This window comes from Epinephelus fuscoguttatus, linkage group LG11, assembly GCF_011397635.1.
Source record: "Epinephelus fuscoguttatus linkage group LG11, E.fuscoguttatus.final_Chr_v1".
Lineage (NCBI taxonomy): Eukaryota > Metazoa > Chordata > Actinopteri > Perciformes > Serranidae > Epinephelus > Epinephelus fuscoguttatus.
The window spans coordinates 32,146,493-32,170,391 of NC_064762.1; the positions used below are offsets into that span (position 1 = coordinate 32,146,493).

A 23,899-nucleotide genomic window follows, 5' to 3' on the forward strand; every position below is an offset into this window, starting at 1 on the left:
AATGGCCCTAGGATATTTTTTTCTTGCTCATCCAATGTGGGCAAAAATATGTATTCCTAGTATTTGCTATATGTGTATGACACATTTCATACACAGGTGAAAATAGAAATATAGGTCATGTTTAGTCACCCTTATTCACGCTGAGTCATTTCATTCTAATGAAAGAGCCACAATAGACATAATGATAACTTGCTAACTTACCATTAGCGTTAGATGAGTCTACTACCTATACAGCTTACGATATGTGGCAAATTCAATCAATTGTGGTCAAAACAATCATGCTAAAAATAACCTTATGGGCATGTTGGTCATGGAGGTCAAATAGGATTAGCTGGAACTGCGTCATGTGGCTCAGTTTGTGCCAGTTTGTTTGTTTCCCATCTATAAATAGCCAGATCTATGTATGGAAACTAAATTTCTTTCAGTGCACACACAGAACAGACAGCAAGCGGACCATGAGGAGATATTTGCTGAATTTAACAAGAAGTGCTGAATTTAACAAGAAGTGTATTGGATTAGACTCGCAGACTGCACCTTTAAGAGGCAGCTCAGGTTGCCTTGAGTTGGGTGACAGACAGCAATGCACACTCCTCTACACAAATGCACCTATTGTCACAGGGAATGTCTCATATTACCACTAACAAAGCTACAGACTAAACTAAAAGAATAATATAAAGACTAAAATGAAAGATGCTGTAAGGAGGATATGAATTCTCCTGCAACACAGAAGCTGAAGGGTTTAAGTCGGTTGAGGCTGTGCATTGTGCCGTGTGTACTTGATGACTTGATAAAGCACGACTCATCAACTTTCCTATCATAACCATCACCCGAAACCGTGACGGTATGGGTCTTATCTGATGCCTTCTATCACACAAGTAAACAAACATCTGCAGAACATCCATGTTTTTCAAGGGCATTGAGTTTTTCCATCATTCAGTTTTTGCTATCAAGATATTCCAAGAATCTGAGGCTCTTTCTCATCAGCCCCAGTAAAAGATTGTACTGCTGTATATTTTTCAGAACGGCAGAAATATTATGACAGCTCCGTGTGTGATCTCAGCAGCTACGTCCTAACTTGCTTCCACCAGGCAGATGGCTTTGATGTACTAAAAGTTTCTCAGATTGACATCTGGATTCCACCCCTGCTGTAGATTCATCACACTGTTATCAAGTTGTTGTTTTTTTTACATCCGTTTGCCACGTTTCACTGTGATATATCTTCTTCCTCTGTGCCATAGAGCTTCAGTGTTGTCCAAAAACTATTAAAAACATACAAGTTAGCCACACTGTTGCTCTGTGTGCCATATTCCTTCTAGGGATGTCAGTTTCGGTTAATTTTGCTTTCAAAAGGCCGACATGGCTGTGGTTAGCACTGTCGCCTCACAGCAAGAGGGTTCCTGGTGTGTCAGTGTGGGTTTTCTCCAGGTTCTCCGGTTTCCTCCCACAGTCCAAAGACATGCAGGTTAATGGGTGACTCTAAATTGTCCGTAGGAGTAAATGTGAGTGTGAATGGTTGTCTGTCTCTACATGTCAGCCCTGTGATAGTCTGGCGACCTGTCCAGGGTGTACCCGCCCCTCCACTGGTTTCTTGGCCCCTCTACATTGCACACTACGTGGGTCAGGAGGAGACTAACGTTAGCTACTTAGCAGCACCACTCATTTGACAATTACAGCTGGTAGTGCTATCCTGGTGGCAGAACACTTGACTGCGGAAACATTGCGCCCACCTTACAGTCTCCCTCCAGGTTGTCCTGGTGAGTAAGTGGCTTTATGTTGAACCACAAAACCCTTTTTGCATTGTTTTCTTTGTTAGCATCATTAGCCATGATGACACTGCTAATGGTACTAGCAGTGTCAACAATGCCAAAGGGGTTTTATGGCTCAGAACTAGGCTGCTTACTCACAGGGGACAGAGGGTAGGCACAATGTTTCCACAGCAAAAACTGCTAGTGGTAATGGCCAAATGAGCGGCACTGTTAGCTAGCTAGCTCCTATCATACCTGGATGGTGCGAAGTGTAGTAAACTGAAGAGTAGCAAAATTAACTGATGGGTGTAACTAGTCACATATAACTGATTAATGGTTAATCGTTACCATTCCTAGTATGTTCATTATCATGTACACACACACACACACACACACTGGAGTTTATATTGATTTAGTCCCAGATACACCGTCCTACTGCCACAAATACTCACTTGAGCACCAAATGTGGATTAATCCACCACTTAAAATTGTCCCCAACAAATGCACTATTTCCTCCTGTGTGTTTTTGATAAAAAAAAAAAAAATACAGTGAGCAGCGGTTTTAAGAAATCAATGAGCCATTTTTAACAGTGAAACAATATATTTGTTGTTTTTAAAGAAAAACATCTTTACGAGGAAGAAGCTTTGAGCTGAGAGCCACAGACAGGAAGTCTGAAAGTATTTAAAGATGGACTAAAACATTTTTGGTTTGGGTCTTTTTTTATGGGATTTTTTGACAGTGAGAAAAACATAAAATAATGCCTGCAATTATCTTTAACATTTGAGAATGTTAGCTCCTTTTGTCAAATAGAAAAAAACATGTTACCAGATACAAGTTTCCTGATATCATACTTTGTTTGCACGTAAACTCAGTGGTAAAACCTTCTAACAACAGTGGTTGCCAACTGGTGGGTCGCAGTCCAAAAGCAGGTCGTGGGCACCATTGTGAACGGATTGCAAGTGACTTGCAAACATGTCAACACACTTTGTTTTAAAGTTCAGTTCATTTCCAGCACAGAGCATTTATTTTGAAGTGCCATTTTCTGCTGTAGAGTGAGCAAATAAGTGACAGCTACTTGACAGGCAACATGGCTAAATTCAAGTATGATCCTAAATGTATTAAACCGTGGGACCTTGAACTAATGACTAAGGAGAAATCAAGACCTAGTGGCTGGAACAGTTGGGAACCACTATACTAACACACACACACACACATATACGCTCCCCCTCACCTCTCCCTCTCCTGCTCCAGCAGGTTGGTGAAGTCGTCGCTCTTGTTCATAAAGTCGGTGTGTTTGCGTTTCTCGTTGTCCAGCTCCATGACGGTGCGGCGGTGACATTTCTCTGCCAGCAGCAGCTGCTCCAACATCCGTCTGTACGTCTCCTTCTGTTTGTCCTCCAGACGGTCCAACTGATGGGAAACACGTCAACACTCATTATTAACAACAACTCACACCCTGACAACACATCTGCCGACACAGTATCCCAAAACCATTAGCTACAGCTATGGTGATGTGGTGTTTGTGGGCTAACAATGAGCAGAGAGTCTTTATTCAAATGCTCTCGCTGCACATTTGTTCGGCCTTTTTACGACACCCTGCAGATTTCACTGAGCATGGAAAATTACATTTTCAAGTAGAAACCACTGTCATTCAACACACAAAAGAGCATGATTTCACATGCAGGAACCCTGGTACAAATGCACCACCAAAATAAAAGGATATTGGTACTCCATCTGTTATCTGTGACAGCTACCTGCTCTCCAAACTCTCTGAAACCACTGTGATTACAGTATATCTAATCACTCAACTGTAAAAAGAAAGTCCTCATTTTGGTAGATGTAGAATTTAGCTCCTTCCTGTTTTTTTCTGTTGGTAAGGAGTTCCCAATGGAGGACACTGAGGTCATGCTTCAGTTTGTGGTCTTTTTTGGGAATTTAACAAGCTTGGGGGAGTTTACAATGTACAGTTAAAACTTTTAGATTGATTCTGGTACTTTTCCACCAGCACTCAGAACCTCTCCAACTGAAGTTCATTGCGGGCGAGTGGGGAGCGTTTTGAAATAGTGTGTAGTCATGGTGATGAAAAAAGGGATATAAATACTTAATTTTACAGGTCTGTAACTTCCTAATAATTCCCTTGAAAGTTTTCTGGAAAGAATCTGGCATCCTTCAATTAAAAGTACTAATACCACACTGTGAAACAAATAAAAGTCCTGCATTCAAAACCTTACTTAAGTAAAACTACGGAAGTATAATCAGCAAAATGTACTTATACTACTTACTGTCATACAGTAAGTATGAAAACTAAAAGTAATCATTGTGCAGTAACATGTTCCCTGTCAGTGTTTTACTATTATATCTGATGTTCCTGGATTAATATTTCTGCTGCATTAATGTGTATGCTGCATTTTACTACTGTAGATTTTTAAGGCTGTGCTCATTTTAAACTTCTTTATATAGTGTTAGGTAGTTTAACCTACAGCAGTGCATCACATTCTACAAGATCATCATATGTTTGTAGCGTCCCTGTCCTGTGAGAACAGAGCATCTATAAACCCACAGCCCAACACATAAAGGAACACTTCATCCTTCAGTTCATTGCAACCATTCAAAATCAACACAGCTGGAGATACATACATTTCCTCAGACGGGAGGGGGATAAAAACCATTATCTGAAAAGTAACTAAAGCTGTCATACAGATGTAATGGAGTAACGAGTACAATATTTTCCTGTGAGATTTAGTGGAGTAGACACATTAAAATGCATAAAATGGAAATACTCAAGTAAAGGAATACCTTGACTTGTACTTAACTACAGTACTGAAGTAAGTATATTTTGTTACTTTCCAACACTGAAGTGTTGAAGAGTGACAAAGTTTTCAGACTGTAAATTTTATGTGAATATTCTTTTAATTCTCCATTTAAATACAGAAAGAAGAGAAGATATAAGCTACTGTATGTGATCACCTACTGTCACCATGAAAAGTCCAAGCAGATTTTGAGACTTGTGGATTCACAAGCAGGAGTAAATCCACTGTTTCATGACTCCTGACTGAGTCTTTCAGTCAGTCTAATCCCAACTAAATCCTTTCAATATATTCTCCTCTCACCTCGGCCATTGGTTTCTCATACACGTCCTCAGTGCTGTTGTTGCTGAGGGTGAGCAGTCCGTCTCTCTGCAGGGCCTGCAGGGGTTTGGTGGGGACAGCTGAGGCGTAGTGAGCCTCCAGACTCTCTGGTCTGGTTCTGTCTGATTTCAGCAGGCTGATGATGTCCTCTCTGGCCTGAAGAGACACAAAAGAGATTTTAATGTTTTTTTCTTTAATGTTAGTTTTGTGTGAGTTTAATGGTTATTTTGTGTATTTGTTCAGCGTTGGACCTTTGAACACCGCAGTGGTGCTTAGTATTATGTTTTTATTACATTATAAGTAATTTATTATTTATTTATTACCAGAATTGAGTCTGAGCCGTTCCACTTAAAAAACAAAACAAAGCAAAGATTTTTGATGATATTGAGGGTTGTTTCCCTGTTGCTACAGGGTCATAAGCACTTCAAAACTGATAATGAGGCTGTATAACAATAATAATGATAAGAAGAATAGGCAGAAGAAGAAGAAAGTGCTTTGCGAATAAAAGCTCCTTTGCATGTGTCACACATCCCAAGAAATTAAAAATCTATAACATTAATAGTAACAAATGGTAAAACATAATCAATAAAAAGAAATATTCAACAGGGCCAGCTCAAAAATAAGATGTGTAAAAACAAAATTTAGGTGAAAAAGAAAGAAAGAAAGAAAGAAAGAAAGAAAGAAAGAAAGAAAGAAAGACTATAATCAGTCAAAGGTGGCTTCAATCCAAAAAAACAACAACAGTATATTATAATCCAAATAAACGATGCACATGACCCTCATATGGAAACACTATGAATTCCCAGAGATGAACAGCCCAGTGTTGAATAGCTTTTAAAAAGATCCACTGTTCCTGTTTCAGCCGTTATGTAGGCGTTTTACTTCTAGAATATTTGCACAGAAATGCTCAGACATCAGCTGAGTAATAATCCCAGCTAACATTATCTGAATGTGATGCTGCGCCCACGTGGATCCAGGATATTACCTCATCGACTACTTTCACACTGACATCACAGATAAATCACAGACAAAGAGAAAGGCATGTTTCCACCAGCAGAGGGAGCTGTTTTCTTCACTCCACACTGCCTGGTGTCTCTTGTCATACACCAAGACACCAAGAACTTTATCTGTATATATAAAGACTGAATGCAAAAAGGTAAATCAACCAAAAAAGCATTACACCGGTTTTCAGCACCTCCACAGAATTACTCAAAACTAGATACACCTGCAAAGGGACTTTAAAATGCCTGAGGCATTGATCTGCTGATGCTACAGTCAATGGTCGAACAAAGATGTAATGGCCTCATCAGTTAATCTAACATATCAGGTGTGGTCACTAATATGGGGGTACACATTGACAATAAACTGGACTGGGTTAAGAACACTAACGCTCTTTACAGGAAGGTCCAGAGCCGTCTCTATTTTCTGAGGCGACTGAGGTCCTTCAACATCTCAACATCTGCCGGACTATGCTCAGGATTTTCTATGAGTCTGTGGTGGCCAGTGCTATCCTCTATGCTGTTGTGTGCTGGGGCAGCAGGCTGAGGGTGGCGGACGCCAACAGACTCAACAAACTGATCCGCAAGGCCAGTGACGTTGTGGGAACGGAGTGTGACTCTCTGATGGTGGTGTCAGAGAGGAGGATGCTGTCTAAGCTACGAACTATCTTGGACAATGTCTCACACCCACTCCACCATGTGCTGGTCAGGCACAAGAGTACTTTCAGTGGGAGACTCATACCACCAAGATGTACCACTGAGCCCCACAGGAAATCATTCCTGCCTGTGGCCATCAAACTGTACAACTCCTCCCTCTGAGAGGCCCTGAGACTTTTTCACACACTGCAATAATCTAATGTAACTTGTGCAATAACCCCATTCACCCTGACTGTATATATTCTGTTTGTGTAAATAATCTTGTTCAGTTTACAATATATATATATATATATATATATATATATATTTACGTTTATGTTTGTTAATAATTCCTGTTTATTTAACTATATATTTGTAAATACTATTGTTTAAATTTCTTATATTTTCACGTATCTTTCCTCTCTTGTAAGGAGCACCTGTAACATAAATAATTTCCCCTCGGGGATCAATAAAGTATTTCTGATTCTGATTCTGATATAAATCTTGCTGATGATTGCTGTTTATTTGAAAAAGTGAGGCTAGCTGTTACTCATTTCCCTTTAAAAAGACCATACCAACAATGAGATAGTTCGTCTCTCAATACTTTTTGTCTGTGACACCTGGTCCTAAGTTCATTGGTTTCTACTGCAGATGTAAAAATCTAAACACACAGACATGTATAGTAGTTTCATGTTTATGAAGTCTCAGTAATTTTCTTAAACAGCTGATCACTGTATTTTTTTTTTAAACAAACAGGAGGAAATAGTGCGTTTTTTTGGGGGGGACTATTTTTAGCAGTGGATTAATCTACATTTGGTGCTCTAGTGAGTATTTGGGGCAGCAGCATGGTCTATGTTGGACTGAGTCAAAATAAATGACAGTGTGTGTGTGTGTTCATGGTAATGAAGGAACATGTCAGTGCAAAAGTGATGTGTGCTCATTGATGTGTTTTTAATAGTATTTGGACAACAGCAGGGCTCTATGGCACAGAGGAAGTTGCTACATCAGGTTTTGATACACACACACAATACTTGTTAGTGGACACATTCACTGTTGGTTTCAGACTTTTCGTGGGATTAGTAGATTTTATGTATTGTCCTGAAGCGCACTTTTTACCATTTAGACATTATAGAGGTGATGACAATGATCTTATTGTGATGTTCCTACAGAGTCTGTTTTTACCATTTTCCCATCATGTGAAACAAAGCCGAACAAAAGCAGCACTTCCTGTGTGAAATGTCACTCTGTGATGTGTATTTCTCTGTCCCATCGCTAATGGAAAATATTTAACACACCCAAACAGATGATGCAGGCTGGAAACAGAGGGTGAGGCAGCAGCATCCTGCCTCTCTGGAGAGGACTTTATAAATGTGCCTCCATTAGAAAATCATTATCAGACTGGAACCCAGCGGCCGCCAGTGGGCTGTTTCCACACCGGCAAAGGTTATTTTCAAAATCTAAGCCATTGCACACTGAGACACGTCAATATGTCTCAGCACTCATGACTAACTCTGCTGTATTTATGGTTTTATAAGCTGCAGGTGCTGCAACTCCATGAAAAAAACTATACAGTGGATGTTTCTGAAAAAGATGATAAATGACTACAGTAAATCAACTGTTTTCAGTCTTCCCTCGTCTTCAGTTGGCATGGTAACCAAGCTGAAGTCTGAGGAAGAGCATGGTGCTTGAGACGTTACACAGCATTAAAATCCACCTAATGGGAGCTACTTGGTGTGCGGATCTATTGTTTCAGCCACAGTAAGCTGTCCAGTGAGCAGTCGTCTCAATCAATAACTACGCTCAAAGACTCCCCGGCTCTCACTGTGACGGAACTGTACCTGAGCAGGCTGGTCATTAAAAAGGCAGAAAGCTGTTTAAGTCTAGTGACTCAACATTTACTTCACCAGCTGCTGAAATTTCTGGGATGTAGAAAATCACTCCTCAGTGGGTACACCTACTTTTAATTCTTCAGTGGAGAAAGCCCAGATCTACCTACACATATTTTAAAGTCTTCCTACACTTAAAGATGTGTTTTTCTTCTTCTTATGTCCCCTAAAATGTCCATCCTTGACTATACTTGTATTTGTACAAAGTAGAGAGGTGTTTACAGATTCCTCCACTGCACTTTCCTAAAATCTGAGATTCAAACATAGCTGCAAGATGGATTAGGTACGTCACTAACACAGAAGCCAATCGCTGTCTAGTGCAGGAAATGCTCTTCAATACAGAGAGCAGAGTTAGCATTAGCATGGTGAAAGTTTTGACAAAAAACATGGTAGAGAGCTAGCATGCTTGGTAATGGTAGCTTGTTTGCTCATAAATACTGTACATTATGATGTTATTGGTATGTTTTCTTTCGTTCTATGCCCGTCTCCAGACTCACCAGCAGCCAATCAGCATCTCTCATGTGGGGCAGTTTGTATTTTTTATGGCCAGTATCATACATCTTTGCTATATGTTGAGGCTACAACTTTGCCGGTCAATGTTCACCAAAGTTACAATGTGGAGATGAGATTTTGCTTTGATGGAAGGGAATGTTTTATTCGACCCTCTGCTTACCTTGAATGAGGTTAATGGTAGGCAAATGTTTGCTAGTGTTAATTTCGCTCATGTGTGACCAATACCTTACTCAATGAAGAAGAAAGCACAACATTCTTACTCTGACCTCGCCAGATATTGCTGCTTAGTCGTGGACTTTCCACATTGATATATGATGTGCAAGGTAGCCTGGGTTGATGTTCTGGGACGCTGTGTCAATTTCTGCATTATGTCTTTTCAAAATACACTTCTGTTTTCACAGGAAATGTACAGTTTGCATACAGTCTCTTTCAAATTAATTGTACGACAGCGGTAGAACACTGACAGCAATTCAACACCACCCTTCAACAACAAAAGAGTTTGGCTTTATAGCCTACGGGACCATTCATACGGGAAGCAAACATCGGCCCCCCAGGTGAAAGTTTGCAACGCACCACCCCTCCCGCCCACCCTACTAGGACTCTGCCTTGCCTTAACTTACGTTGTTGTCTGCCTGTGTTTCCCCTGACACCATCAGTACACCGGTACACACTGACAGCATCTGGCTGTGTATCATCCAAACATGAAAGGACAGCTTTTTCGTCTGTGTCTGACGCCGGAATTCCCTGCTCAAGCACCAGTATTCAGCGATTTCAGAATGAGACCAGGTTAGAAAAAGAGTAGCTCTATGCTTGCCCCATTTGAACGCTTTCTTTAATTTTATGTGGAAAACCACGTTAAACATAGTAAGTATACATTCTTTAAAATGCTTCTATAAGAGGACTAATGTTAACCACCACAAAAACAAGTTGTAGACCAGTTACAGCAGAGCTGGCTTTATATTAGATCCACAATGATTAGGTCTGTGTTTGTTTAGTTACAGAATTTCAGAAGCTTGTGGACCCAAACCTGAATCTCCTTTATTTTCCACCACTGCCTTCATAGGATAACATTATCATCCCACTGCAGTTGTGTTTGTGTAAAAACACTATCCTTTAGGGTCTCCACCAACTCCTGAGACAAATATGTCTCTGTAGCTGCTATAAATTCTCCACTGTGTTCAATAGCTAGTCTCTAACAGTGTCATTCTGCTGTTTGATGTTGTGCTGGTACTGTACAGTGAGTTTATCAGAGCTTTTTTGTGAAGTAAATCTGATTCGTACCTGAACTTCTCCTTCCATGATTCCCAGCAGGTGTAGCAGGTCCGTCTTTGACAGATCCAACGCTGCTGCCTTCCTGCTCTCTGCAGGTTTCTGGGGTTTCTTAGCTGACCCTGCTGTTCTCCCATCCTTCTCCTCCTGCTGGACCTTCATCTTCCTCTTTGTGAGCTCGGGTGTGTTCTCCTCTTCCTGCTTGATGAAACCTTTAGTGGGCTGGATGCGTCCGCCATCTGGACCATCCATGGTGCAGTTCCAGGATCGCATTTTCTACCTGTGAGTGCAAATGGAATGGGTGTCAGTACATGAAATGCAGCTGTAATCTGTATCTATACCATCATTTTAGATTATTTTCCTCTGTTTCAAGCAGCCACTGGTTGTAATTAATTTCAGGAAACTCACTAGTGATGTGTTGATAAACAAATTCCTTATTATCCTAACCCAGTGTGTCCATATTTTCTAGGTGTTTCTCTTCTTCGCTTTATTTTCCAGTAATGTTCTGGCAGTCTTTTGAATGTACCACAGAAATTCATTAGCATGTGATGATAGCAGGACTTTGACATGATGGATTACCTATTTTACCTATCAAAGTTTCAACTTCTGCAAGATGGTTTCCATTGCAAACTTGAATTATCTTGTACCAGGAGCTGCCTGGAGATAAAAATACTACTAATGATAATAATAATAGTGAGTTTTGGAACATGAGTGGCAGATATTTGAAACAGAGTAGTACTTAGTGGGTAAAACATACAAAAGCACCATCATCAGTCTTCCACCACTGGTTGGTTATAAATTTTAAGCTGTAGACGCTTTATGAGCACAAACAAATGATGATGAAATCGACAGCTGGGCAGGATCATGATGGGGGTCCTGACAAAAGAACAAGTTATTGGATCTGAACGAGGCCAGAGTTCCCCGAGGCATCAGGTCTGGATGAAAGCAGGTCGTGACTCAGCCAGAGAGAATCCTGGCAGTGGAGTGGTAGCAACCACGTTACCTCGGCCTGTTATTAATAGTTGTTTCAGGGGAGATGCCAAGATCTCCCACGCGTCAAAACCACAGAGCTGTCTTCATTCTGACGGTCAGCCCCAGTGAACTGGGAGAGTGACTGGAAGAGGCAGTGGGAGAGCTGGTGGACAAAATCTAAAGACAAGAAAAGCCTGAAACAGCAGCTGGAAGGTTTGGGCTTCAGAGGAGGAATCTTTTTAGTGTCTCCAGTCAATAACAAGCTTTGTCATGTGCAGTGGGCTGGCAGCAGCCTTTATGTTATCTAATTTACTGTGCATCCGCTGAGAGAGAACACTGCAGAATGCTTTTTGCTTTATTAGATTTAGAAAAAAATGGAGCGTTTCAGGCCTAAATTGGCTCCTCATAATGTACAGATGAAGAGGTGATTGGTGTGTGAAATGATAAGTTGCTACTTAAAACACTGCTTTCAGGAAGATGGAAAAAGGAAGAGAATTTGATATAAAAAAAACACAAGATATTAATAAGGTTGTTTTTTATCTAGATATAATACAGTGTTGAAATAACTAATGAGTTAAAGCACAACAGGATTCTCCAACATCCATTTTTTCAGTGCTTATTGCTGAAATAAACCCAGTTTTCCAAAGAACTTAAAAATAAATTGATTTTCTGTTAAGAACATTAATGCCATGTTTACTTAAAAGTTTCAGATGTATCATAGATATGTCATAAAATCAAGTTTTTTTTTTTACACTAGAACACCTATTGGATAATTTAAATTATATCAACATTTTATTGAAACGACATTATTAAGACCCTTAAAAGAGGAGCGTCGTTCTGCAACTGAAAAAGTGAGTAAACAGTGAGTATAAGGTCTGTAAATAGAGATGGTTTGTTTACAGATTGTGTAAAAGTTCTCATCCAGGTTGCCAAGTGTTACATCAAAAATTTCTGCAGGTCTCAATGGAACCGAGGCTCCACATGCCAGCTCGATGTCGTATCGCGTCCCAGATAAGCAAACTGATCTGTGTAAACAGTTTAACTTCACAAGAGAGGAACTCTGATTCATGGAGTCATTTCACAGAGTGACCTTATCAGCGTTACACCATGATGAAGAAGAAGAGTCGAGCACTGATGATAGATTCCACTCTGAGTGTTTGACCGTCACGAAAACAGTCCACTCTGCTAGTGCAAAGACATACATGGCATCTCGGAAATGGATTTTAAATTTGTAACTTTTTGTTATTTTAAACCTCTGCCTAGTTGTCCTCTACGGCCAATAGCTTGGAGCATCTTGTGCCTTTGGTCTCGGGCTGCTTAATGCTACAGCATACAATGATATTTAAGACAACACGTGTTTCAAACTTTGTGTCAACAGTTTGTGTTATCCCTTTCCTGCGTCAACATGACAATACCCCCATGTGCACAAATCCACTTCCATAAATAAAACCCAGTTGGTGCAGCCCTGACCTCAACCCCATCCAACAGCTTTGGGATGAAGTTGAAAACATACTGTGGGCCAGACCTGATCACCCAACATCAGTGGAGGACCTCCCTAATGTTCTTGTGGAAAATCCATGCAGCCAGGTTTTAGAATAAGATGTTAAACAATCATATATGAGTGTATTGCTTCTGCGTCCACACACTTTTGTCCGTGTACATGCTGGACCCATGATTATAATGCAGTTTACTATCTAAGCTTTTGATATAAGGGCTGTAAATGCGCAATGTCTAACAAGAGTGTAGCATGTATTTTGAGGCTTTTAAAGATTAGTTATATTATAATGTCGGCAACCACTGCGGTGAAAGATGGCTTAAAAACACTTGAAACTCCTATGGAAGAAATGTAAATAAACCGTAAATATAACCCACCAAATAAAATTGTAGATTGCATCTTTAGTCCTCTCTGGGGAGAGATATTTATGGAGACGCGATGAGGCTAAACTGGTCTCTGATTTACGCTTGAGACCGGATAAAACCTCAGACAGCTGTGGCCCGTGGTCGACACACGAGACCTACAGTGGATAAGTAGGCAGAGGAGGTATGTTGGCAGTGGTGGTTAGAAAGCTCGTCCACTCATGAGAAGGTCACAGGTTTGATTCTAGAATCAACAAGTGTCTCCAAAATAGGACTACAGTATGTGTGTCCAAATGAAATATCTTTGTGCAGCACATGTCTGGATGTTTTCTAATCAGTTTGAGTTTTATTAAAAGCTTTATTAGTCATATTTGTGCACATGCTAGTTTTGGGAATAGAAAGTCAGTTTGTCAGTCCAACACTTTGTCCTTGGATGTATTTTGTCCAGACATTCATGGTTCCCAGAGGATGAATCCTAATGATTTTTGTGATCGCCTATAGTAACTTCTCATGAAGTTGCACCATCTCATTGTGCCTATAGTGGAAGGACTACTTAGCTTTTTTACTAAAGTAAAAGTTGTACTACCTACAACATAAAAACACTCTGTTACAAGTCATGCATTCAAAATCAGGGGGCACTGCCCTCCTGATACAATTGCTGCCCACACATCACCATGAAAATAATTGGAGGCTGGTAATACTGTCCTTAAGAGGCTTTGGTGCACTCATTGTTTTTAAGCTAGCGGCAAGGAAGTGGTTTCTTTTGTAACTAGACAATCTAAGGCATCCATTGGTATCATGCTGGCAAGGGGGCTAAATAACACTCAAAGGTTAGAGCAACTGGCTTGGCCATTTTCAAAGGGTACCTTCAAAATCTCATCTTAATATATCTAAATAAAAACTAGATCTCTGGGTACCCATGAGTCTCTCTTAAACTTGAGAATGCTCATTCCCAGTGATAGTTTTGTTCCTGACAATCAGTGTACTCTGAATTAAAGGTGTATTTTTGTATTTTAAAGGAAAAAGACAAACAGCCTGTTGAAAGAACAATTAACCACATAACATGTATAGATACACACATTAAAACAGGATAGTTGTTGAACTCAAAATGTTAACTGTACCAGTATTAGTCTATGAACATCAGAAAAACAGTTATAGTAACTGTAAAACAAGAAACCAAAGTATGTCAGTATGCAATTCCTTTACTCTCATATTGACGTAGTTTTCACCAAGCCTATATACTACAACTGCATTTGCAGATTCCTAAAATATAGTTTTGGCTTTTGGTTTTGGTGTGCCACACCAAGATTTTCAGTACCCCATATCTGGCCACCCCTATGAAACATTTCTGGAGGCACCACTGAACACAACTAGCGTGGCCGTAGACTCTTCATTAGATTCCCACTTGGCTGCTCATGATTACAGTCTGCATGATATGATGCGAGCGCAAGAGAACAGACATGCTAACAGTGTTTTGTTTTGCCAACATTAACACCGTATTATAGCAAACTAACACACACAAAGAGCATGAGAGAGCTGTCAATCATCCATTTTACAGCCCACAACTGAAATGTATCATTTGTCCTTCGCCTCTATTTGTGAGCTGAACCCTGTGCAGCAGACGCAGCTGTTTCTTTGGTGAAATTTTAAAGGGGGTATTTTTAGGGTCTCCCCGCTTGTGTTGTGCAGAGTCCAACAAGGGGGAACTCCAGCGCTATCACTTTATGATCCATCAGCAATCCCATGGATGCCTGAACCTCCATATTCCTTCACAGCTGCAGCTCTCGTGCTCCTCCATAACACCACTTGTTGTAAACAAACAGTCACTGCCTGTTTATCACACTAGCTTACAACGCCTCTACAACTAAAGCAGGGTCACGCCTGGTCAATCAAAACCCCGGAGCAATAACTAAACATCCACTGGGTCACGTTTCTTTGTCTTTGATCCAGCTCATATAATAATGATATATGAGAGATGTGTCCTCGGGTAAATATAGATCCTGCTAGCAAGTCTGGCCTCTGTGATCTAATTGTTTTCTCTGTTTTGAAACACTACACACCATTCCTTATTCATTATCTCATGATTAATTACAATTATCGCACTACAAACGTTATCAGTGGTGAATTAGCTGTAAAAAAGTTGGGTATACTTCTCATGGCACAACAGTGTATCAAACATATTCTGACCTCTAGTTGCCTACTCACTCTACTGCGGCCATATTTGGTGGTAGGTATGAGTAAAATGTTTATGAGTTCTGATCATTCACGTCAATGCAATGACCGCCAGTTATAATACTGTAGCAATGTAATACTTCCAGCATAATAATATAACACATCCAACCTGTTCTCACTCTCGTCAAATACAGAGGTACATTTCGTGGTGGTATGATCTGCACCGGATGGTGGCTATTTCTGACACTGCTGGCCACAAACAAATTCGTCAGATACCTCTGCTTTGTCAGTGAATGTTGGTTCCAGACACCTTCACTGCGGTATGATTCACACTAGGCAGTGGCTATTTCTGATGCCGCCAGCAACTAACGTTGTATAAAGAGCGAGTGAGTGCATATAGGGCAGGCAAGAGTGGAGATGGACGGGTCAAGCAAACGCTGGACTTTCACCCGGGAGCCCACTGTTCATTTCCTGTGTGAAACCAAAAGTCGGTGTAGTTATTTTAATAACACCATAGTGTGCTAGAATGTGTAGAATGCAACGTTAGTGATGTATGTCACATGTTGTATGTCACGTGACATGACATTAAGTTAGCAAGATCCGTACTTATTTTAAACCAAACCATGATGTTTTTTTTCTAAAATTAATGGTGTGCTTTTGTGTCCTAATTATAAGCATTGTCTTTATTTACCATAGTAAGTTTATTTTGAAAAAGACTGTATGCATTTAAGATGCAGAAACTGTACATTTCCTACAAAAATGGAAATGTATTTTGAAAAGACACAATGCATGTAACAAGCATCAACTGAGAGGTCATCTGTAAACATCCAAAACTGACGCAGGAGGCTACCTTGCACATCATATTTTGATGATTAGGTCCACTGACAAAGCAGCAGTATTTGAAGAGTATGAGGATGAGAGTAGGTTACTTTGTCCTTTAAATTTGGGTGTAATTACCCTAAAAAGAAGATTTTAGCTGACTTGAGGCATCCATATTTATTTGCATTTTGCATAATTTGATTACAGTTTGGAGAAATGGATCATATCTATTTGGATTCTGACAGGCTATTTAGTAGTCGGAAAATGGTAGACAAAGAGAGCATGTTAATTTTCTGTCAAAGCAGCGTCACTTGTTAGCTAGTCAATACCTGTCAAGGGTAAAAGTATGCTTTATTGTTATGGTAAACTTGGCTCATATTTAATAATGTTTCAGTCATACTTTTTCTTAAGTTTTTCTAACATTGGTTGCTTTTCCAAATTGGACTCCTGGCCTTATTATGGACTCTACTGAAATAAATCAAATGGTATTGAAATTATTGCAAACAAGAAAAAAAGGACTTTTATGACTTTTTATAGCTTTTGTAACACCATAATGTTTATCTGTTTCAACATAAATGACAGAAGATTACAAAATATTTCAGTTTTTTGAACTTTATGTAGGCCTAAACAAAATTATGATAAAAAAAATATAATCAGTACATTTTCAATCATTTCCCTTTGTCCTCGCATTCCAATTAAACATCTTGTCCCATCATTTTTTTGTAACCTTTTTTTTGTGTATAAGTGCAAAACAAAAAAAAATCAAATCTAAATTGAAACTAACCAAGTGCCTCTCTTTGGCTAGCTGATATCCATTTGGTTTAGTTATAATGATCCTTTCCTGCATTACGTCCCATCCGAACATCCTGTTTCAAGAGGAAAAACAATATATTAAATAAATGAGATATGAAATATGGTAAAAGAAGAACATGTACTTAGCCTGGTTAATTTAATGTCTGACACAAGATGGCTTTAATGCAATTGTGCAGAGCTCCCTATGATCTGCTTTGGAAGTGATGGCAGCTGTCCAAATTCACCAGCTCAACTTTGTAGTTCTTCAGACGTCATACTTTTCATGTGCAATATGATTTAGGCATGTAGATTGAAAAATGACTATATAAGGGAACGATCAGCTTGGTGAGGAGGTTTAAAGAGGTCTCTCCTGTCGCTGTTACTCACCATAAGGGGGAAAGTAAACGCAGTCAGTCATCTGTGCTGCAGGAGGGCTTGGGACTGTTTGCAGATGAAAAATAACTTTACAGCTGAGCCAAAACAAACATACTCCTGTCATTAATCCACTGTTTAATATTTCAGTCAAATATGGATCATGATTTGTTAGGTCTACGAGCAGTTAATCACAGATTTCATCATTCCCTAAATGCCTCTGACTTTACGCTTCACTGGTTCAAAGTCTCTATTTCTCCTCAGACAGCGGATCTGCAGGAGAATCATTCCAGCAAAATCTCTGTGTTTATTTCTTTTCAAATTAAATAATACCACTGCTATCAGCACAAAATTGCTTAGCTTCTCTATAGTACATGGGCTGCATAATGATGTATTTATGAAACTGCACAAGGATAAATCAAGGATAACAATCCTTATAACCTCACAAAAGCAGTTATTTTCTGCAAATCTGTTTGCTAGATTTACAGTTTGAAGAAGTAAGAGAAGAAAATTGAGTCAACTGGGCTCATTTGAATTTGTTTTATTGCAAACAAAAAAGGTCTGCAAATCACTCACTACTGCTTGTATAAGCCTAAATGCTGTGAGCTTCAAGCGCCCACGATAATAATTGAAGGCAACTAAGATTAACGTTTTGATCATCTCAGAGCTACTTTCATGTGAATCTTAGTGGTTGGACACTAAGTGGACATGCTTCACTGGTCTTTAACTAACTGAATCAAACTGGACCTGTAAAAGTGAGGGCCGACAAAAATAGGATTTTGAACATTGTGGGGGACGTGTCCTTCTATTCCCAGTGGAAATGACATCATCCCGCCATTGTTCTCACTTTAAAGGATCCAGTGTGTAGGATTAAGGGGGATATATTGGCAGAAATTGAATATATGAATATTTTCTTTAGTGTTTAATCTCCTGAAAATAAGAATCGTGTTTTCCTTAGTGTAGAATAAGCCATTTACATCTACATAGGGAGCAGGTCCTTGTCCATATATATCAGCATGTTCACAACCATGTTTCTACAGTAGCCCAGAATGGACAAACCAAACACTGGCTCCAGACAGGGCTCTTCACGTTACAGCGTCAGCCACTGTAGTTAGCAGCCCACCTGCAATGAGCAGCATTGGAAAAACACTGATTTGTAATGTAAAAACTGCTTTAACATAGGTTTTTACCGGTTTACATCACAGAATAAGTTTGTTTTGGAGATGAAGAGGCCTCTGCAGTTAATTCCGCACCCCATCAAAACCTTAGGAACAATGAACACCGAAGCAGTTCAATCAGGAACCACTAGTCTTTAATAGATGGTATTAGGCCTCAGTTGGAGCACACAGGAAACCAGGAACAGTTGGTGATGACATTTGCGCTTACAACTCAGCAGGTACAGGGCAGTTCCTACTTAGTTACAGTGCGTAAGTCTATAGAAGCATTGCATGCAATTGTCCACTTTATGTCTTTTCTTCCCTTCTCTCTGTTTCTCCCCTTCTCTTAAACACACATTTACATGTTTCAGAGATCGTTGGGGCATTCAGTCCTAATTCAGTTCTAACAATTGTGCTAGGGTCTGGTCTCATTTTGATTAAAATTTCAACTCCTCTTTATTGTTTACACTTCGACTCATTTTTCATCTAAGCTTATCGTCTATTTATTTTATTATTTCTAAATCCCTTTATTAGCAACTGTCCACACAGCTACCACAACTCAAACACACTAAGAAGAGATACTTTAATGGGAAGCTTAAACCAGCCACCAGCTACAGGTTTGTCTGCTCTGTGAGCTCAGCTGGCAGGGAGCCACTGACTGTTTGGAGGTTTATTTCCATCCATCTGAGCTTGTAAAACGGTGTGAGTGGTGAAAGACATCTGGGAGGTAACAGCTACCATGGCCATTGGATGAAAAACGTGGTTTCCAACTTTCCAACAGTGTCTGGGATTGTTGCACGTTATGTTCAGCCTCTCTGAAGAGGAAAACTGCGCGACTGCTGAGCGGTTCAGGTTCACACGCAGGTCAAACTGCCTTTGAAAGAGTCAGATTTGAGTGTATTCACAACAGGGAAGTTGAATAAAAGTGATCATCTGGGTTTAGTTTGGATGGTTATCGTTGTAATTCTGAATTCTTCCTGAGTCACTCTGGGTTGTGCAGACTACAGTTCTCCTTTAATGAATCAGCTTTACAATAATTTGCTCATTACACCTGTCACTGTCACACTCTCAACTTCTCCCCAACAAACAACAGCAGGTAGGAACTAAAATTACCCTGAAGCAAGGGAACAAGAACTTAAATGTTACACATAAACAAAAATATTAATAGTGCTGTCAGTGAGATACATTTATATGATTAAAGTGAACTAAGATGTAATGTGTGAGGTTACATTATTGTTGGACAACTTCAGCTACTCATGAAGATCATGTGATACGATGGAAAGCTCCAGAACAGCTACTAAATGGACTTTCTGGTCAAGAAAATTGAACTCTGAAGCTAAAAAAAAGTCCTTACAGTTTTCTGAAGAATGGAAAATTGAACATCTACAATTACATAAAAACTCTGCTAAAGAAAATCATGAGATATGATCAAAGGTCCAGACATTTAAAAAATGGGATCTTGTGGTGAGAATATTTTGACAATTTGAATGTCTTTGGTTACAGTTTAAATTTTACAAAATGGTACATGAATCTGCAGATTATCATCCAAAGAAAAAAAGTCACATTCATTGGTTTAATTTATATCAATCATTGAAATCAACGGCTCCAATATTAAAACGTGAAAAATATTTGTAACTAGGCCCTCCCAGACACGTTTATTAGATCCATATGAACATTTTATCAATTGATCTTCATCAGACGCTTTCCCTTTTTTCATCTTGACATAATTTTGTTTTAAGTTGGGTCAAAAGTTTTGCAGTGATGTCATACCTACCTAACTGGAAATTGTGACCTCAGTAGCCCCGTGCTTTGTGCCGTTTTAGAATCTCGTTATCTCAAGGTCACCGCTTGATTATCTCATCGTCTGCACATACCAAAGTAATTGTTTGCGCCTGTGTTTCACAAGGTTAGTCCTGCTGCACTTCTCTCCGTGAGAGTCAGACAGCGAAGCCAAGATGCAGACAAACTGGAACAGAACTTACAAGAACAAATAATGGATTCATTCTCATTTTTTCATTATAACGGGGTCATTTCATCATGATGTCCAGAACACAAAGTCAAATATCTGATATTATAACGAGATTTAAAAACAATACAATGGCTAAAACCGGCTTTCACACTTTTTGTTCTTGTATCACACACTGATGTTTGACTTCCTCCAGGAAATTTAAACCACAAAAACTTCCTTTTTTAACAATTTCAAAGAAAACATGACCATCAGGCAACAAGAGTCTGCAGCCTTGCATGAGATTGTACTCAGGCACAATGGTGCTCTCGGCTAAATGCTAACATGCTCAAAATAGCCCCTTTCATACAGAGGTCACGCTATAGGGCCGCTAGGAAGTCCCTTCTTTGTGTGGCCTTTGCATTTTTACACAGAAACAAACAATGGTGCCATTATGCCACTCCAGTGTGTGATTTTAGACAGCATGCCAGCATCATGGAGGCAGAAGAGGCTTGACAGGCATGACATGTAACACTACATATGCAACAGCAGCGCCTTATAAACAATATCAATCATTTACCATCTCTGTTATGTGGCAGCTGATCTCATCCCCTGCACAAAGGGTAATGAGCTCCCAGACTTCATTGTTTTCCCAGTTTGCGGACATTTTCGGATGCTGTTCTTTTTCTTTGAGTTAGCTGCTAATGGCTATCAGCCTCTTTTTAAATCTCCCAGCTGTGGGTCCCACACATAATACATTGTGAAAACGTCAGACCTATCTAGTCCATGGACCCATTCTGCCGGCTGTCCCTTTCATACAGTCGTCATTTTAGTGCTGCCTGCAGGTGAGACAGTTCTGTCCCCCCTTTCCACAGCTGTTCCTTTTATACAGAAGAGTGAGGCGGTATTTTGGTGTGAAATTCCCGCCTTGAAGAGGCAGCATAAAAGTAGCTAAAGACAATACTTCCTAATGCCAACAAGTATAATGTTGACCATATTTACCATTTTAGTTTTGCATGCAGACATGCTTATACTGTAAGTGGTGAATACAAAGTACAGCTGAGGTTGATGGGAAGGTCATTAATTCTGCAGGAATTTGGACATAAACCAAAGTATCAATAAGTTAAAATTTTGACTTGATGGTGGTGCTAGAGGAAAAGTCAGAGACATACCCAAGTCAATAGGATCCTCTGTGCACCATGAGTTTTTTTGTCCAAAATTTCTTGTCATGATATTACACCACTTTGACCGATACTGTCATCCTATAACCATGCTACTGGCATGGCTAAACGAAAAGATGTTGACATGTTTGACTTTACTTTAGTTTTACATGATGGTATAGATCCTCCTTGCATCAATACATTCAAATAGTACACCAGTCCCAGACAACCTCTTTGACCCAGTCACAATGAGGTTACAAGCTGTTAAGAGGACTGACAAGTTCAGATGACACAATGAATCTATGCACAGGGGTCCACTTTGCATTTCCTTCACTTTGATGCCTCTGGTGATCCAAGTACAAATACACATTTACCTGCACAGTTAATGACATGGCAACAGGAAACCACATTCTGTACCAGGCTGCAAGAAACCATCAGAGTTTTTCTTGCATCAGCATGTCATTCTGGCTTTTATGATTCTGTGGAAAACCACTCGACATTGCAGGCTGAAATATAGTGTACAGTGCTTGACTAATATCAGACTATCAAGCACCATGCGCCTGAAATAGAGACACTTACAGTTAAGGCTTGAATGTCACTACAGGCTCACATTACCATCCTTAGCATGTCATAGCGACATCCAGAATAGAACAATTATAATCTGCACTCGTCAGGAAAAGCCTGCAGCAATGGCACGTGAGGAAACCACGTCAGTAAAACTGTGTCTATATTGAGATTTAAGACGGAACATCTTTAATATCCCTGCAAAGTTCGTCATTAGGAGGTGAAGGTGACTTTGACCTCAGACTTTCAACATACTCTGCTGCAAGTCCTGCCTAACAACGGTTAGCTATTCTAAAATTACTGCAGACCACAGCCTCTGGTGATTTATTGCTTCATTTTATACCCAAATTAGTTTTATAGTGTTCTGATAGAGAAAATGTACCCATATACTTAGAACATTCCTCTGGCTGTTCTCAGTGTCAGCTATGACATCTTTACCAAGTTATTGTCTATGGAGCAGCTTTAGACTTTATACCTTATAGCATCACAAATTTGAGTTTAAACACTTTCCATTTAATGAAGGAGTAATGTTAAAATCTAAAAACCTGAACCACAGCGCTGTTTCATCAGAAAACTATTATTTTTCAGCAGTGTTTTGAAATGGTTTTGCAAGGCACAGACAAATGATGTTGTCTGGCTGATAGTGACGTCAGATCGGAAAACTGTGTAGTAAAATATGTGATGTATTTTCTTGTTGAATTTGGAGGACTTCTCGTGTTTTCCCTCCAGTAAATTTTCCTAAAATATATGCAGCAGCTACCATTGCCAGTAAGTTCTTTTCATGCCTCTAAAATGCCAAATTGCTATGGAGTCTGAATACAAATAAGCATCACTGTAAAATGAAACATTGTGGTTGTAAGTTCAAAGTTTGACCTCAAGCTAAATTGTGTGCTGACTCATTTTGGAAATAATCAAAATTGGTGCAGTTCTGACCAAAACTGTACTAGTTCACTTTTTTTTTTTTTTTTTTTTTTTTACAAATATAGTAAATATATGTGTGTGTGTGTGTGTGTGTGTGTGTGTGTGTGTGTGTGTGTGTGTGTATGTGCATATTTTTAATGTATCCAACATAGATTTTATTAAATACACTCAAATATGTATGCTCATCACTGCTTTCACTTTCTGACAGCTGAAAACAGTTTGGACAGTTTGAAACTTATTTAAATTACATGAGATACAGGTTTATATACAGAGTCAACTGACTGCAGTGACCCTGCCATCATTATCCCCCACCTTATATGGAGGTCTTAAGGCTCTACAGATGAGTGAGCAGCAGGGCCGTGAGAAGGCTGCCACAAAAATAGAAATCATACATGCAGCCCAATTTAATGTAAAACTAGGAGTGAAAACTGGGTCAGAAGTTTGGACTTAATGCAAAGGTTATTTCAGACAGCTATTAACGTGTTTACAAGTCCTGCAGGGAGGTTTATCTGCTAAAGAGATGAAGTGAAGTCATTTTGCACTAAACAGAGGTAAAGGAGGAGATTTAGGTCTAGCACATCTTTTGATGTGTCATTGTGAATGAAGTTTTCAAAAAAAAACTTGAAAAGAACTAAAATTGGAGGGATTTGCTTACACATAAATAGATTTTATTATTAATACAGATATGACAAAGTCAACCCTGTCTCCTAGAATTTACATGTCTACAATATTGCTTTCTTTTTTGGTATAAAATTGTAGTTTAATGAACATAATATGGGCAAAACATTCACTGACTACATATTTCTTTTTTGTGCCTACAATTTGCACTCTCTTCTCTCAACTAAAACATAATAACATTTATATGGTTATGTTTAGGCAACTCAAGGTACTCGTTATGGTTAGTGAGAGATCATAGTCTGGGTTAAAGGTGCTGTGTATGACATTCAGAGCATTATTATAACAGCAATCAACTAGCTATTTGCTACATAGAA

General features: G+C 39.4%; 1 protein-coding gene across 2 annotated transcripts in view; it reads right to left on the bottom strand.

The window, feature by feature from the left end:
- LOC125896630 (filamin-A-interacting protein 1) overlaps nucleotides 1-23,899 on the bottom strand; it is a 49,678-nt gene that overhangs the window by 16,248 nt on the left and 9,531 nt on the right. For both annotated transcript variants that reach the window (XM_049589342.1, XM_049589341.1), the window contains exons 2-4: nucleotides 10,189-10,456; nucleotides 4,857-5,030; nucleotides 2,978-3,156 (exon numbers count right to left, since the gene is read on the bottom strand). In XM_049589342.1, coding sequence (XP_049445299.1) covers nucleotides 2,978-3,156; nucleotides 4,857-5,030; nucleotides 10,189-10,449 — 614 coding nt within the window. In that variant the 5' untranslated portion in view covers nucleotides 10,450-10,456. The remainder of the gene's footprint in view (nucleotides 1-2,977; nucleotides 3,157-4,856; nucleotides 5,031-10,188; nucleotides 10,457-23,899) is intronic.